The 15,760-nt window shown below is 52.7% G+C and overlaps 1 protein-coding gene across 1 annotated transcript in view; it reads left to right on the top strand.

The window, feature by feature from the left end:
- Positions 1-14,826, top strand: part of MAPKBP1 (mitogen-activated protein kinase binding protein 1) — a 59,230-nt gene extending 44,404 nt beyond the window's left edge. The window contains exons 6-31 of the mRNA XM_016212334.2: positions 528-698; positions 1,093-1,230; positions 1,460-1,642; positions 2,239-2,399; positions 3,165-3,354; positions 3,931-4,077; positions 4,299-4,474; positions 5,239-5,330; positions 5,580-5,705; positions 6,088-6,158; positions 6,319-6,440; positions 6,724-6,799; positions 6,911-7,022; positions 7,197-7,260; positions 7,505-7,639; positions 7,846-7,982; positions 8,189-8,244; positions 9,332-9,568; positions 10,002-10,168; positions 10,401-10,546; positions 10,665-10,862; positions 11,029-11,113; positions 11,408-11,691; positions 11,915-12,511; positions 12,935-13,020; positions 13,631-14,826. Coding sequence (XP_016067820.2) covers positions 528-698; positions 1,093-1,230; positions 1,460-1,642; positions 2,239-2,399; positions 3,165-3,354; positions 3,931-4,077; positions 4,299-4,474; positions 5,239-5,330; positions 5,580-5,705; positions 6,088-6,158; positions 6,319-6,440; positions 6,724-6,799; positions 6,911-7,022; positions 7,197-7,260; positions 7,505-7,639; positions 7,846-7,982; positions 8,189-8,244; positions 9,332-9,568; positions 10,002-10,168; positions 10,401-10,546; positions 10,665-10,862; positions 11,029-11,113; positions 11,408-11,691; positions 11,915-12,511; positions 12,935-13,020; positions 13,631-13,858 — 4,185 coding nt within the window. The 3' untranslated portion in view covers positions 13,859-14,826. The remainder of the gene's footprint in view (positions 1-527; positions 699-1,092; positions 1,231-1,459; positions 1,643-2,238; positions 2,400-3,164; positions 3,355-3,930; positions 4,078-4,298; positions 4,475-5,238; positions 5,331-5,579; positions 5,706-6,087; positions 6,159-6,318; positions 6,441-6,723; positions 6,800-6,910; positions 7,023-7,196; positions 7,261-7,504; positions 7,640-7,845; positions 7,983-8,188; positions 8,245-9,331; positions 9,569-10,001; positions 10,169-10,400; positions 10,547-10,664; positions 10,863-11,028; positions 11,114-11,407; positions 11,692-11,914; positions 12,512-12,934; positions 13,021-13,630) is intronic.
- The last annotated feature ends 934 nt before the right edge of the window (positions 14,827-15,760 follow it).

Raw genomic sequence — 15,760 nt, 5'->3', positions numbered from 1 at the left:
GCTGGGCCTAACCCCAGAGTTTTCGATTTTATAGGCCTGGGATGGCGCTTCAACATTTGTATTTCTAACAAGTTCCCACTTCATGCTGATTCTGTTGGTTTAGGAAGCACACTCTGAAAATCACTGCCTTAAAATATCCCTTATCCCCAGAGGCCCCCTGCTGGGCACACCTCAGCCTTACAGGGAGGCATTGGGGGAAGAAATAGGATGAATGGTAGTAGTTCTCAACCCTGGCCGTCCATAGAATCATTCAAGGAGCTTTGAACAAATACAGAGGTGTGGACCCTCACCCAGAGATATTGAACAAAATCTGGGGACATTTTTTCCCTAATAATCACTATCGTCCTGAGATATTTATTGTTTCCTCTTTACCTTTGTCCTGTATAGCACTCTGCTCTTGACTCTTGGCCAGAAGGTCATTAGAGAGATTGTGTCCAGTAGCTGGGGAGGTGAGGGCCCCCACTCTGAAAGGCTAGTGGGGGTCTGTATGCTTCTGGCCCTCACTTCCAGTTCTTGCCTCCCTGCAGAGTGGGCACATGCCAGCAGTGCGAGTTTGGGACGTGGCTGAGCGTAGCCAGGTGGCAGAGCTGCAGGAGCATAAGTATGGTGTGGCTTGCGTGGCCTTCTCCCCTAGCGCCAAGTACATTGTCTCCGTGGGCTACCAGCATGACATGATCGTCAACGTCTGGGCCTGGAAGGTGAGTGGGCTGAGTGGGCAGGCCTGGCAGCCTCATGAGGGTTTGAGGGCCAGTTGGGGAACCAGGAAGATACTGACCTGAATCCCTTCACTCTGCTCTGCTGATCTCAGTCTCATTCTAGAAAATGATCTGAAGTAGGAAAGAGCAACTGTAGCCAAGCGTGTTGGTAGAAAGGGGCTAGTTCATGCCTCTGAGGGCCTCTGGGGGAAATGAATCTCTTTATCTCCTCTAGAAAGGGAGTCTCATCCTCCCCTTTTTTTCAGACCAGTAAATCCTGGAAAGAAACTTTTTTTTCCCCAAACGCAAATCCTATCTAACCTTCCTCTCCTCTGTGCCTCTTTCTTCTTAGCTCCAAGAGGCAGAACCTTGATTCTTCCTTTGGCTTTCCCTCCAGAAAAACATTGTGGTGGCCTCCAATAAGGTGTCCAGTCGGGTGACAGCGGTGTCCTTCTCTGAAGATTGCAGCTACTTTGTCACTGCAGGGAACCGACACATCAAATTCTGGTACCTTGATGACAGTAAGACCTCAAAGGTGAGATGCTGAGGCTGGAAGTAGCCACCAGGGCCAGGACCTGCTCAGCCCACCCCAGGAGACTCTGCTCCTAGAAGGCCCTTCTCTGTTTGGTCAGCAGCTATACAGAAGTTCTGGATGGGCTAGGTGCTCTCAGGACCGAGAAGTAGTCTCAAAGAGCAAGGGGGGCCTAGTTTCTAGGGGCAGGCTCTGGAGTAGATGGGTGAGCAACAATGGTGTATCTCCACAGGTGAATGCCACTGTGCCCCTGCTGGGCCGCTCAGGGCTGCTGGGGGAGCTACGGAACAACCTGTTCACTGATGTGGCCTGTGGCCGAGGGAAGAAGGCAGACAGTACGTTCTGCATCACATCCTCAGGGCTGCTGTGCGAGTTCAGTGACCGGAGGCTTTTGGATAAGTGGGTGGAGCTGAGAGTAAGTACCCCTGGCCCAGTTGATTGGGGCTGTGCATATCTTGGCTTGGGTGAGAATTGATGCCTGTAGCTCTGTATCAGGGGCTGGGCCCTCGTGCATGCAGGAGGGGACCCCAGGAGAAAGAAGCTTGAGGGAGCTGGAGCTTGGCCTAGTTCCAGCCCATGGAGATCTGTACAACTGCCTCTCTCTGCTCTCTTTCTGTCTTTCTTTCCCCTGCTTTCCTCTTCTGCTCAGAACACAGACAGCTTCATAGTAAGTGATGCCTAGACTCTCCTGTCTTTCTCGTGCTGGGCTTTCTCATGCTGGGCTTTCTTTCTCTTTGCTGGGCTTTTCCTACTTTGTTTTCTTTGCTAAAAACTCTAGCACGTTAAGACAGTCCCTGACTCCTATCCCCCAAATGGCACGCGGCTGTGGGCCCTCTGGCCACCTGCTGTTGGAGGGAGGGGCATCTTTAGATAACAGCTGAGAGGCTCAGGCCAGAGCAGCTGGACTGCTTTTCGCTTGCCCTTGTCTTGGCTGGTCTCTCCTCTTGGCAGGTGACTATTGAGGAGGGGTTGGCAGGTGGCCTGTGCTGACCTGAGCCCTTCTGCCTGCAGACCACCGTGGCGCACTGCATCTCTGTGAGCCAAGACTACATCTTCTGTGGCTGTGCTGATGGCACCGTGCGCCTCTTCAACCCCTCTAACCTGCACTTTCTCAGCACCCTGCCCCGGCCCCATGCCTTGGGGACAGACATTGCCAGTGTCACTGAGGCCAGGTGAGCTATGTGGGCCCCCTGCCTCCATTCTCAGGCTCATGCTGTGCCCAGCCTTCAGGGAACAAGGTGAAGAGTATCAGTGCCCCAAAGATAACCAGAAGTACCTCCATAGACAAATAAATTTGGGTTTATTGGTACTTATTGCAACCAAGGAGAACCAGGGAGTATCTCAGTAAGTTGGGGCTATTTTAAGTGTGGGAGTATTGTAAGATTTAGGGTATTGTGTGAGGTGATATTAGAAATGGTTCAAGATATTGAAATTTTGCTCTGGTAGGATGCTTTCAGGAATTGGGAGCAATTGTATAATTAGGCATTCTAATAATTTTTATCTAAAAGGTGGGACTAAAGCTGTAATTGGTAAAGAGGCAGCAGTCAATCCTGATAGACAGCAAAGGGTGGTGTTTGGTTATTTTTGTGGTTTGCACAGTGATCTTGTTTTTATCTCTGTCAGACACAATGACACTAGTCTTGTTTTTGCTTTGCTCCGTCACGGACATAGTGACCTTGTCTGACACTGGTGTTCTGTGACATTGTGTTCATCAGGAGAACACCATGGCCCAGCAGCTAGTGCCAGGTCAGCTTCCAGTTAATGGCTTTCAGGGGCTGCTTTTGTCTTTCTTAGGCAACTGCTTTTAAACCTGCAGGTCTGGAGAGGGCTCCCCATGCCCCGCTCCTTCCTTCATGGGTTAGCTTCTGTTTCGTTCCTTTCAGTCCTTCATTTTATCAGCTTCACACTCACCAGTTTGCTTGTCCTCTTCCCCACAGTCGCCTCTTCTCTGGAGTGGCCAATGCCAGGTATCCAGACACCATTGCCTTGACCTTTGATCCCACCAATCAGTGGCTGTCTTGTGTATACAACGACCACAGCATTTATGTTTGGGATGTGAGGGACCCCAAGAAAGTGGGCAAAGTGTACTCGGCTCTATATCATTCCTCCTGCGTCTGGAGTGTGGAGGTATGTGGGCTGGGATGGCTTGAGACTGGCCAGGTTTGCTGGGATACCGTTGTGAATACAGAAAGTGGGGATCACCAAGTATAACACTGTGTTCCTGCTGTCTCCTTGTTTCTCTAGCAACATCCTTGTATCTCTGCCTATCTTCAGATGAGTCCTAAGGATTGAGCTTGAATTTTAGTGCTTATATATCTTAGGCTTCTTCCAATATGCCCCTGTCCATTCTTAGCTTTTCGTTGTCCTCGGCTCAGTGATTTTGGACAAGTTAATGAACTTGACCGAGTTTTAGTTTCCTCAGCTGTAAAGTGATGTACCTGATTCATCTCGTTGTCCTAAGTATTAAATAAAATAATGTTAAGTGGGAGACATAGAAGAGTCCCTGAAACATAGTAGGTGCTTGGTTAGTGTGCTTTTCCTTAATGATTATGAAGAATATCTAATAGTTGTGGCTTGCTTACTATGTGACAGACACTGGGCTAAGTCTTGGCCAGCATTATCCCTTTAATCTCATTCCCTTCTCCCTGGGCAAAGGACTGCTCCCTAACTGGAGATCTGACTTTGTTCTCTCTGCCCCTTCAGGTCTACCCAGAAGTAAAGGACAGTAACCAAGCCTGCCTCCCCCCCAGTTCCTTCATTACCTGTTCCTCAGACAACACCATCCGCCTGTGGAACACAGAGAGCTCCGGAGTACATGGCTCCACCTTGCACCGAAATATTCTCAGCAATGTGAGCCTTGATGCTGTAGGGTCCCCACTTCATACTTAGTATTCCCATCCCCTCAGCCTTCACACCTTCTTAGGAACTGGGTCACAGACCTTGATTTTCCAGCTCTTACTTGACTGGGCCCTACAAGCCAAGGATTTATCTTGTCCAGCAATCCTCCCCCCTTGCAGTTATACTGGGTCAGACCTACCTTATCCACTTCTTCTCTGCATCTGCTCCACTAGGACCTCATTAAGATCATCTATGTAGATGGGAACACTCAGGCCTTGCTGGACACTGAGCTGCCTGGAGGAGACAAAGCTGATGGGTCCCTGATGGATCCCCGTGTGGGCATCCGTTCTGTGTGTATCAGCCCCAATGGACAGCATCTAGCTTCGGGGGACCGTATGGGCACACTCAGGTAATGCCAGGCCTGGAGTGGGTACTGACTGCCTCTCATGGTACAGGCTGGGGGAGTTAAGTCTCCAAGGACAGAGCTTTAGAAAAGTTTGGCTCAAAAAGATTGGGGAAGCTTTTTATGTAAAAGGGAAAGATAACTTTACAATGCAGAAACTGTCTCAAACAAATGATCAAGCTTAACATCTTCATGTCAACATTTGAAGCCCATAATATGATATACTAATGACATAGCATTGTTTCTGTGGTATTTTTGCCGAAAATGCATACACTCAGACCAATCATGAGAAAACATCAGACAAACTCAAATTTTACATGCGACAGAGTACCTGCATTGATCAGTACTCTTCAAAAGTGTCAAGGTCGTGAAGGGTGAGGGAAGACTGAAAAACTATTCAAGAGTACAGGAGACTAAAGAGAAATACCAACTAAATGCAAATTGGATAGGATCCTGGATTCAGAAAAAGAACATTGTGGTGGAAAAACTGGTGAAATTCAAATAAAGCCTTTTATTAATAGTATTATACGAATGTAAATTTCCTGGTTCTGGTCATTGAACTGTGGTTATGTAAAGATGTGTACATTAGGGACAGCTGGGTAAAGGAAATATGGAAACTCTTCTGTACTCATTGCAACCTTTCTCTAAGCCTAAAAGTTCAAAAATAAATAAGAGTAAATTTTGGAAAAGGTTGGAGGAGAGGAAGCAGGGTGGATCTCTCCTCCAGCAGCCTGGCAGTGACCTCTCCTACCCTCTCCTCATTTTTGCAGGGTGCATGAACTACAGTCCCTAAGTGAGATGCTAAAGGTGGAGGCCCATGACTCGGAAATTCTGTGCCTGGAGTACTCTAAGCCAGACACAGGTCAGGAGGGTACCTGGTCCCTAACCCAGAATGGCACAGGGCTCCTCCAATCCTGCTAGTGCCACTTACCTGTCCTGGCTCTTGGATGTGAGACTGAAAGTCCTTTGAATCATTTGGTGTCTTTGCAGGTTTAGAGGAGAACAGCTCCATCCCTGCTCCATGGGGCTCAGTTACCACAGGCCTCTTTGCCAGGCTCACGTAGGGGCCTGCTCTGGGCACTTGTGGGCTGATGAGTTCTTCTAAACCCAGGTCTGAAGCTGCTAGCGTCAGCGAGCCGGGACAGGCTGATCCATGTGCTGGATGCTGGACGGGAGTATAGCCTACAGCAGACATTGGACGAGCACTCGTCCTCCATCACTGCTGTCAAGTTTGCAGGTGGGGGCAGGGCAATTGAGACACATTCTTCCATCTACCACCAACATCACCCTTACCCCCCTCCCCACTGCCACCTGCCTCTCGCCTCTGTGAGAAAGTAGGGTGTGCCTATCATAGGGGAGTGTTGGACAGCTGCTGGGAGGTATGGGGCTGGATGGGAAGACAGGTGAAATGTAGACTCTCAGTCCAGGGGACCCTGAGCCATCCAGGTTGGCTGAAGATAAAGGAAAGCCTAGGTTTGGAAGTAAGCAACCTGATTTAATTGGTTGTCCCAGTCATGTAGAGTAGCTTGATAGGGGGGGAAATATGGAGGGAAGGCAGAGGAAAGGCTGGCCCCATGTGGTGAGAGCAGTGGGAACAGCTAGGCCCCTCTCCTCCATAGCCAGCGATGGGCAAGTCCGCATGATCAGCTGTGGAGCAGACAAGAGCATCTATTTCCGCACTGCACAGAAGGTGAGAGGACGAGGTTTCCCTGAATGGCACAGCGGGTGGCAGTGGGGATCTCTGCCATTCCTGTACCTGAGATTACAAGAGGTGGAGAGAGAAAGCAGGGCTCTCTGGGCCTCGTGATACATTGGGGCTTGGGATCTTCCCATATGCTCCACCCCTGCAGTCTGGAGATGGAGTCCAGTTTACACGAACACACCACGTGGTACGGAAGACGACCCTCTATGACATGGATGTGGAACCCAGCTGGAAGTACACAGCTATTGGCTGCCAGGACCGAAATATTCGGTGGGCATCCCTTTTTCAGACTATCTGACCACATTCCTTGATGCCCTAGGGGGTCAGCTCTAGGCACCTCAGTCCCTGTATCTGCCTTTTTGTCTAGGACTTTGTGACCCCTTGAGCCTATGGAATGAGTACTTCGCCTCACTTAAGAGGTGGTAGTCCCTTTGGTGTTGGGGAGTGGCTCCCATAGAGAATGTGGCTGGGCGTGAGTTCTGGCATTTCTGCCACCCGGGTGTGCTTGACTGTGACCTCTCCCTCATGTGAATGAGAGTGTGTTTCTTTACAGGATCTTTAACATCAGCAGTGGGAAGCAGAAGAAGCTGTTTAAAGGGTCCCAGGGTGAGGATGGCACTCTGATTAAGGTAAGGGCCCAGTAGGATGGGCTCTGGGCTAGAGAGTAGGAGGATGAGGGTACTAGGTGGAGAAGGACTGGTGCTCCCTGTCTTCTTCCAGCTGTGTGTCCCACTCCTCAGGTGCAGACAGACCCCTCGGGGATCTACATTGCCACCAGCTGTTCTGACAAGAACCTCTCCATTTTTGACTTCTCCTCAGGCGAGTGCGTGGCCACCATGTTTGGCCACTCAGGTGAGTATAGTCCCAATCTCTACCGCTGGAACTTTACTCTTTCTTCCTTTAGATTTTGGGACCAATCAGAACTGCCTGCCCCTCCCTTCCAACTGAACCCCGACCTCCACTCTTGGGACAGAAGCTTGGCTGGGACTTCAGGGGCCTATAGGTCATATTCTTTGTTCTTCACAGAGATTGTCACTGGCATGAAATTTAGTAATGACTGCAAACATCTCATCTCTGTTTCGGGGGACAGGTAAGCAGAAGCACAGATGCTTCCCCTGCCACAACACACCCTGCCCCTCCCCTCTCTTCACCGTATGATGTTTCTGAAATGTAGGGGTGAACAGGGGTACTTCTTGGCTGGATCTAACCTGGCACTTCAGGGTGGCTCTAGTCTCCTGGCCAGCCCACAGAGAAGGGGAACTAATGGTGTTGCTACCCCTGGAGTCCTACCCTCCCCCTCCCCCTCCCTCACACAACTCTGTGGCTCTACCCAGCTGCATCTTTGTGTGGCGCCTGAGCTCTGAGATGACCATCAGTATGAGGCAGCGTCTGGCTGAGCTGCGCCAGCGGCAACGAGGGGTCAAACAGCAAGGACCGTCCTCTCCCCAAAGGGCAGCTGGACCCAATCGGTGAGAGCAGAGTATGGGATATGGGCAAGCAGTGGGTGGACGTCCAGATTGCTCACTGTCATCTTATTGCTCCTCCTCCTTGCTCTGAACCTGCCGTTCATCAACTCTATATCCCCCAATTCCTGTTTCTCACATGAAGACCCATCACGTTGTCCTCTTTCCTCATTGAGTCTCCTCTCCCATGACCTTCCCTGTCTTGGACTCAGGCATGAGACCCCATCAGTGCTCTCTTCTGGACCAGCTCTCTCTTCAGATAGTGACAAGGAGGGAGAAGATGAGGGCACTGAAGAAGAAGAACTTCCAGCTCTGCCCATCCTTGCCAAGGGCACCAAGAAAGAACCAGGTCTGTGGAAGTCTGGCCTGGGGCTAGACAGGCACCAGTGGGTATAATGGCTGGATATGCTCTCTGGGACTGGGGGTGGTAAGAACAATGTGAGCTGAGGAAGCTGGAGCATCATTGTGGCCATGTAAGGTATGGGCTGGTGTGGGGTCGGGGCTGTGGGGTGGGTGGGCAGGAGACACTCTCTCTGACTGCCTGTCTCTGTCTAGCCTCGGTGCCCAGCCCAGCCCTGCCCCGAAGCCTGTCCCACTGGGAGATGAGTCGTGTGAGTCACCATTGTTAAAATGCCCTTCCAAAGTTACAGAGGTGAAGGAAGGTGAAAGCAGGGCTTTCTGGGCTTGGTGAGGCATTTGGGTGTGGGGTCTCCCCACGTGCTCCAACCTTTGTGTCCAAGGACGGGCCTTGGGCGGGGAGTTCAGGCAGCTGGGCTGGTCCCAGGTTAGGGATGATGAAGCCTAGGTGTTTCCTTCCTATGGGCCAAGTGAGCCACCTGCAAGGATTAGTCACTGCTAAGGGAAGTACTCCACTTATGCAGCTGCCTGGGGGCCTGGGAGTAAATTGAACAAAGAACAGGCTGAGGTAGGGAGTAGAAAGGGGGTGTCTGAGCCAAACGGTTAGAAGTAAAGTTCGAGAAAGTCAAAGATCCAAAGAGCAGAAAAGTGGAGAAACTGTAGTTCTAAAGAAACCCAGGTTAGGAGGTAAGCTCAGAACTTCAGAGAGAGGGGAAAGGCCGTAAGAGGACCAATGGCTGAGTACTTCAGGGCAGCCAGGAGGAGGGTAAAGGCTTTCAGAGCAAGCCCCAAGGCAGCTCCATCCTCACTTGTTTCGTGCTGGGATTTCAAGCGCCACCACCTTACATTGTCAGCAGCAGTTACCTGGGATGATGTGTTCTGACTAGGTCAGGCATCTCAAGGCTGGGCTGTTGATTTGTTCTTGGTGCTGTGAATGGACTTGGTTGGGGTCCTTACTGGGGCTATTTTCAGAATAGAGGACTTCTAGAGATTCCTAGCTTTGAGGTGTCCATGATACCAGGTGAAAACTGAGACTCTAAGACAGGACATAGAGTGAAGCTAAGAGCATGAACTCTGGGCCAAACTACCTGAGTTATAGCCTACAGGCAAGCCGCTTACTGTCTGTGGGACTTGGGCAAGTTACTCAAACCCACTGTGCTTCAGTTTTCCCATCTGTAAATATGGGGATAACATTAGTATCTACTTCACAAGTTGGTTGTGAGGTTTGAATGAGCTAATATAAATAAAGTGGCTGGCACACAGTAAGTGATATATGAGTGTTTGCTAAGACTCTTGAGTGATTGTTACTGTTACTCCTCTCCTACCCCTGCCCCACACCAGGCACAAGAGACAGGGGAGTTCCTGGATCCAGCTCCTACAGCCAACCAAGGACCCAGAAGAAGGGGGCGCTGGGCTCAGTCAGGTGTGGAGCTGAGTGTTCGCTCCATGCTGGACCTGCGGCAGCTGGAGACACTGGCTCCAAACCCTAGAGGCTCTAGCAGGGACTCTCTGGCCGTGGCCCCACCTGGTTCTGGGAAGCATGATCAGCAGACCCCTGGGACCTTACATGCTGTCCAGGTGAGCCAGCTTTCTCCCAGTTCCCTAGAGATCTCTAAGTAGCCTTAGCCAGCCTTGTGCCAACAGCTAGAGCCTGAGCACTGGTCCAGCTATGTTCATTCTGCCCCTGTGGCACATGTGGTAACCTGAACTGCAAATTCTGGGTGGGGGCTGGCTAGCCTGTGTGGTATAGTGTTTGTCTTGGGCTGGGTTCCTGGGAGGGCTGATGATATTAAGTGGTGGATAGAGGTTTGCAGTCAGAGTGCTAATATAGTTCTAGAAGCTCAGGAACACTAGTTGGAGCCCAGCCTGGCTTCCTGGTGTCTGTCCTCAGAGTTGGAATATTCAGATTTTCCCAGATTTGGTGTACATCAAATCCTTGCCTACGCCCTCCTCTTTCCCAGATGCTCTGTCACATCAGCAACTCCAGTAATGCCCTTTTGTGTGTTTCCAGAATGAAGAGTCCCCTCAGCCTCAGGCTTCTCAACCCTGTTCCTGCCCCCACATTATCCGGTTGTTGTCCCAAGAGGAAGGGGTCTTTCCCCAAGATCTGGAGCCTACACCCATCGAAGATGGTATTGTCTACCCAGAGCCGAGTGACAGCCCCACCTTGGATACCAGGCAAGGATCCTGCTGTCCCAGACCCGTGGGGCCATGCAGCCCCCAGTCTTCCCATCCCTCTGAGTGTTTTTTGATGAGCGAAGGGCTGGCCCCAGGCTACTCAGCCCACCATGTCACCACTGCCTCATCCCCAGTCCTGCTCACAGGTGGGGAGAAGGAAGGCAGGAGTCCAGTGGGGCTGTTGCTTACCCCAGCTCACTGCCTTGTTTCCTCCTCCTGGCCTTCCTGGCAGTGAGTTCCAGGTGCAGGCACCAGCTCGAGGGACCCTGGGAAGAGTGTACCCAGGCAGCAGGGGCTCAGAGAAGCACAGCCCTGACAGTGCCTGCTCTGTGGATTATAGCAGCAGCCGCCTTTCCAGCCCTGAGCACCCCAATGAAGGTGAGGCTGCATTCCTGAGGGAGGGCCAGAACCATGCAGGCCAGTGGACCGAGGTGGGAGTGGAGGCTGTGTTGGCAGATGGGTGCAGCATGATGCTTCTCTCCCCCTCCACATCCAGACTCTGAGAGCACGGAGCCCCTGAGTGTGGATGGCATTTCCTCAGACCTTGAAGAGCCAGCTGAGGGTGATGAGGAAGAAGAGGAAGACGAGGGAGGCACTGGCCCCTACGAGCTGCAGGAAGGCGGCCCCCATACCCCGGACCAGGAGCAGTTTCTAAAACAGCACTTTGAAACTCTAGCCAATGGGGCTGCTCCAGGTGTGGTCAGAAGGCCAGTATATGGCCACTGCAATCTGCCTTGCTCCCCTCCACCTGGCTGAGAGGGAGAGTCCAAGGGCAGGCCATGCCCTGGGGTTGCCTTCTCCAGGGGGTAGAATCGGGGACAAGTGTTGGCTTCATTTCATGATTTCTGTCACCCTGGCAGGGGGCCCAGTCCGGGTACCAGAGAGGACAGAGTCTCAGAGCATCTCTTCACGATTCCTTTTGCAAGTGTTGACGCCCCCACTCAGGTACTCTCCCCACAGCAGCTCTTGCTCTGCCACAAGGATCTCCAGCTTTCCTGATCTCCCAGTGCTTCTAGTAGGGCCAGTCTTGCCCCTGGGGCAGCATGTAGCCCTCCTTTCTCCAAAGCTTCCTATACCCAACAGTATTTGCACTCCCAAGTTTTGGGATAACTGGCCTGGCTGGCTTTGTGCCTGCCTTCTTGCCTAGTGCCTCCCTAGTGCTATGGGAGTGTCTCCCCATCTTGGCAGGAAAGAATCCTGAGCCTCCTCTAAGCCTTCTTCCAAATTTCCTCCCTGTAGGGAACCGTCCCCATCTTCTTCAAGCCTGGCACTGATGTTGAAGCCAGTCCAGGTGCCGCACGCTTCTGGTGAGCAGCTGAGAGGCAATGGTGCTAATCCTCCAGGAGCACCCCCAGAGGTGGAGCCCTCCCCTGGAAACCCTGGCCCCCAGCAGGCAGCCCCTGTGCTGTTGCCACGACGCCGTGTCAATGCGGACAGCAGCTGGATCTCCAAGAGAGTGGCCACAGCCAGCCCCTTAGGTGGACTCCAGAAAGCCCAGTCCGTGCAGAGTCTGGCACCACAGGGTGAGGAACCTGGTGGGCTCAGTTCCAGGGTGTGGGGAGTGTGGAGCACATGAGCATGCTAGAAGAAGGAGGGCCTGATGTAGCCCTATGTGTTACTGTGCTTGCCACTGGGTCTCCTTTAGTGGGTATGTGCGGGGCACAGCAGCTCCTCAGGAATTGAGCCTTGGCATCTAGGACACCTTCCTTACCACATGACCTGCGTATATCTCTCTCTCCTCTGTAGGTGGGGCTCTTCTACCAGGCCCATTACTCTTACGAGAGATGGAAGCCCAGGAGGGCCTACGTTCCCTACCCCAGGCTGATGACCGTCTGTCTCGGCCCCACTCCTACCAGAACCCCACCACCAGTTCCATGGCCAAGATATCCCGCAGCATCTCTGTTGGGGAGAACCTGGGCCTGGCGGCCGAACCTCAGGCTCCTGCCCCCATCCGAGTCTCGCCACTCAGGCAGCTGGCCCTGCCCAGCCGGGCTCACCTGGTCCTGGACATTCCAAAGCCACTGCCTGATCGTCCTACCCTGGCCACATTCTCACCTGTTACCAAGGGCCGGGTCCCTGGTGAGGCAGAACAGCCTGGCTCCCCAGTGGGCCTAGGAAAGGCTCACAGTACATCTGAGAGGCGGAGCTGTTTAGGGGAGGGTACCCCTCCCAGGCCTAGGACAGAGTGCCAGGTTCAGCCTGGGCCCATCAGCCCTTGTGCCCAGCACTTGCCGGTCGGCAGCCTCCTCCAAGACCCCGAGAATTTGCAGCCCCCACCCCCTGAGAAGACTCCCAGCCCTATGGAGTGCACCAGGCCAGGGGCAGCCCTAAGCCAGGCCTCAGGTGTGCACAGTTCCGCAGCTTTCATCTCCTGCCCCATCCTATCTCTCCCGTCTCTGTTGGCCGCTCTCTGGCTCCATTCCATTTCTGTGCGTCCAGCCTCTGGCGTTTTTCGTCCTGTCTGCTCCTGTCTCGGTCCATAAGTCACACCCCTGATGGTGAGACACTCCTGCCAACCTTCATGATCTCTCTGTAACCCACTTGCCCCTCAGTGCCTCTGGCCTCTGGACTGTCCCTTTCCTTTGGACTTAATTTTCTGTGTGGTGTTGGGAGGGTGTTGGGAAAGAAGAGGCAAAAGGAAGGAACTGAGGGCAAGTGGAGGGGGTATGATGCTGGAGGGTAGGCCTGTCCTCCTCTGAGCGGCCAAGGGTGGGGAGGCCTGAAAGGGCAGCTTTGCTGGGCCAGAGCTGTATTTGTCTCTTCCAGAACCAGTGGTAAGCCTGGAGCAGTGTGAACAGCTTGTGGCAGAACTCCAGGGCAGTGTGCGCCAGGCTGTGCAGCTTTACCACTTGGTACGTATTGGGCACTCACCAGTGGGGAGAAAGAGCATGTCAGGAGTGCTAGCTGAGTATCTAGAACATAATAATAAGGCTCTTCTACTGATGGGTAGGTGGAGCAATAGAGAACGTCCTGGGCAGAGGAGGCAAGGGGTTAGGGACCAGGCTAGGCCACTTGAACCAAGCACCTATTGGTTATTTCTGGCTCAGAAGGTAGGGTAGAGAGCCCACATGTCCTAGTTTGCTCAGGACTATCCCAGTTTATACCTGTTGTCCCAGTGTAATTATTACTAGTATCCCTTTTCATATTCAAAAACTATTTGGTTGCCCTGGACATGGGGACAGTCCATCAGGGCCATGCCTTGCAAGAGGAGTTACTAACAAAATTTAGATGGTGCCGTAATCTGATGAGCTCCTTTTTTGGCATCACCTCAGAGTCTGCCTCTATCCCATAGCCTTTGGTCATACTTGCTGATCTTGGAGTATGGAATTCCCAGTCACACCCAGCTGGGCATGCAATCCCTTCTTTGGGGGTGGGCTACCAAAGTGGGTTCCCTCCTTTTTATACACCCATTTACAGGTCCCTCTACTGTTCCTCCAACCCACTTCCTGGGTCCTGTTGCAGGTAGCTAGCTGCAAGACACCATCAGTGGAGCAAAGTCGCATCACCCAGCTCCTCAGAAACACCTTCTCTTCAGTACGGCAGGAGCTAGAGGCCCTGGCTGGGACAGTGCTGTCCAGCCCAGCCGGAAGCCCTGGGGCCGTGGGAGCTGAGCAAACACAGGCCCTGCTAGAGCAATACTCAGAGCTGCTGCTTCGAGCTGTGGAGCGTCGCATGGAACGCAGACTCTGAATTCCAGAAGCCTGCCCCAAGTGAATGCTCCCTTATTCCATACTAGCCCCTCCTCCACTCACTATAACCTGTGGGGATGCTTGGAGTGGATAGCAATGATCAATGCTCAGAGGGGAAGCAGCTCTCCCAGCTGCTCCTCATGGGGCCCCTGTATTTATTAATTTATTTCCCTGACTGTTGCCTCACTTTCTTGGAACTCCTGCCTCCACAGCCCCTCCAGTAGCTCATGCAGGGGTTAGGTCTTGGGTCTTTGTCATCTTGGTGCTGTGAGGAGTAGGAGGGCGGCCTGCCCCATCTGGGGGAGATCAGGAAGGGCTGGCCCTCTCTCTTCTTAGAAGCCATTTGAAATTACTGCAGGGATCAGCTCCCTGGGGTGGAGCACATACACAGGGTATTCAGTAGGTAGAGGTGAGCGGTAATGTGGTATTCAGTGCCCTTCAGCCAACAGCGGAGTCTCTCCTCTACCTCTACTTCCCCTCCCACACCAGCTGCACTCCCCTGGCTGCCAGAGCAGGGATTATCCATTTTCTCCAATTCCTGGCATTTCAGAAAGGCAGAGCCCTATGGCCCTTCAGGGCATTCCCAGCCATCAGGAGGCTTGAGTTTGTATCAAAGCCTAAGCCCCCACATTCCACTCCTATTCCCCCTCTAAGAGGGCCCTAGCATTGTCTTTTTCCCTGTGCCCCCTTTTTGTCTTGGCCAGAACTTGAGGAGCCAGCTGTGGGATGTTGCTGCAGGACAGTAAAGCCCTCTGCTAGGCAGACATGAAGCCCTGGCCTCCTTCCTCTGCCCCTTGGCCTTCCCTATCCTCCAGCCCGGGTCCCCAGCAGGGTGCTGGAGCCCAGAGGCTGCCTCCCTGCATCCTGAGTGATGCTCAGTCAGAAGCCTATGTTGGAATTTCCCTCATGGTTTACAAGGCACCAGCCCACCTTCTAAAGACCTTGGCCACAGATGAAAAACCACACACACACACACACACACACACACACACACACACACACACACACACACACACACACACACACACACACACACACACACACACACACACACACACACACACACACACACACACACACACACACACACACACACACACACACACACCCCCCCCCCCCCCCCCCCCCCCCCCCCCCCAGTTGCGTGTTCATTGCTAGAGTACTTGGCTGACTGATGTGTGCCTGGTTTCCTTTTATGTCCTGCCCCAGCTTCACCACCCTGGCTCATGTGGAATGCCTGTCAAGAAGCATGAAGAGGGGTGGAACACACTAAACCCAAATTCTGGATTCTTGGCGTCCACAGTCTAGGTGCTATGAGATGGCCCATAGGATATCTGGTTTGTGTAGAAGGAGCCTCCTCAAAGGCAGTTCTGGGTACCCATTGTGCTCTGGATATTGGAGGTTGAGGGAAGGGAGGCACATGGGACTGCTGCAAGGGCCAAGAGACACATTGGAAAGGTGGTAGGAGGGACAGGTAAGTGGTAGAGGTGAGGGAATAGATTAGAAGGGCAGTTCAGGGTGAGGGGAAGGAGATAGGGCAGGGAGAGTTGGACCAAGTAGTGAAGCAGTTACTGAAGTGTTGGGGTGAAGAACGTGTCTCTGGGCCCTGCTGCTTCCCTCTGCCTCAGTTAAGGCAGGGCAGCTTTAGTGTATATATAGCTCCAAGCCACAAAAGCCCATTCTCCCGTGGACAGGCCTTTGTGCCCTACTGGCTCTATAGGCAGAGGCTTAGAAAGAAATTGGATTCTGAAGGACGCCCAGCTCTGTTTGGGTCAGCCTGAGTGCACCTGAACAGATGAAGCCTATTTCACCCCTACTGTTCTTTGCTACCCTTATCTGTATGGCCAATCTACAGAGAAACCCTGGGCCCAAGCACTCTTCACAGAGGGTGGACCCCCTGGTA

This window comes from Miniopterus natalensis, chromosome 1, assembly GCF_054644295.1.
Source record: "Miniopterus natalensis isolate mMinNat1 chromosome 1, mMinNat1.hap1, whole genome shotgun sequence".
NCBI lineage: Eukaryota > Metazoa > Chordata > Mammalia > Chiroptera > Miniopteridae > Miniopterus > Miniopterus natalensis.
The sequence above is the reverse complement of the archived record's forward strand: the minus strand, read 5'-3'. Positions and strand labels throughout refer to the sequence as shown.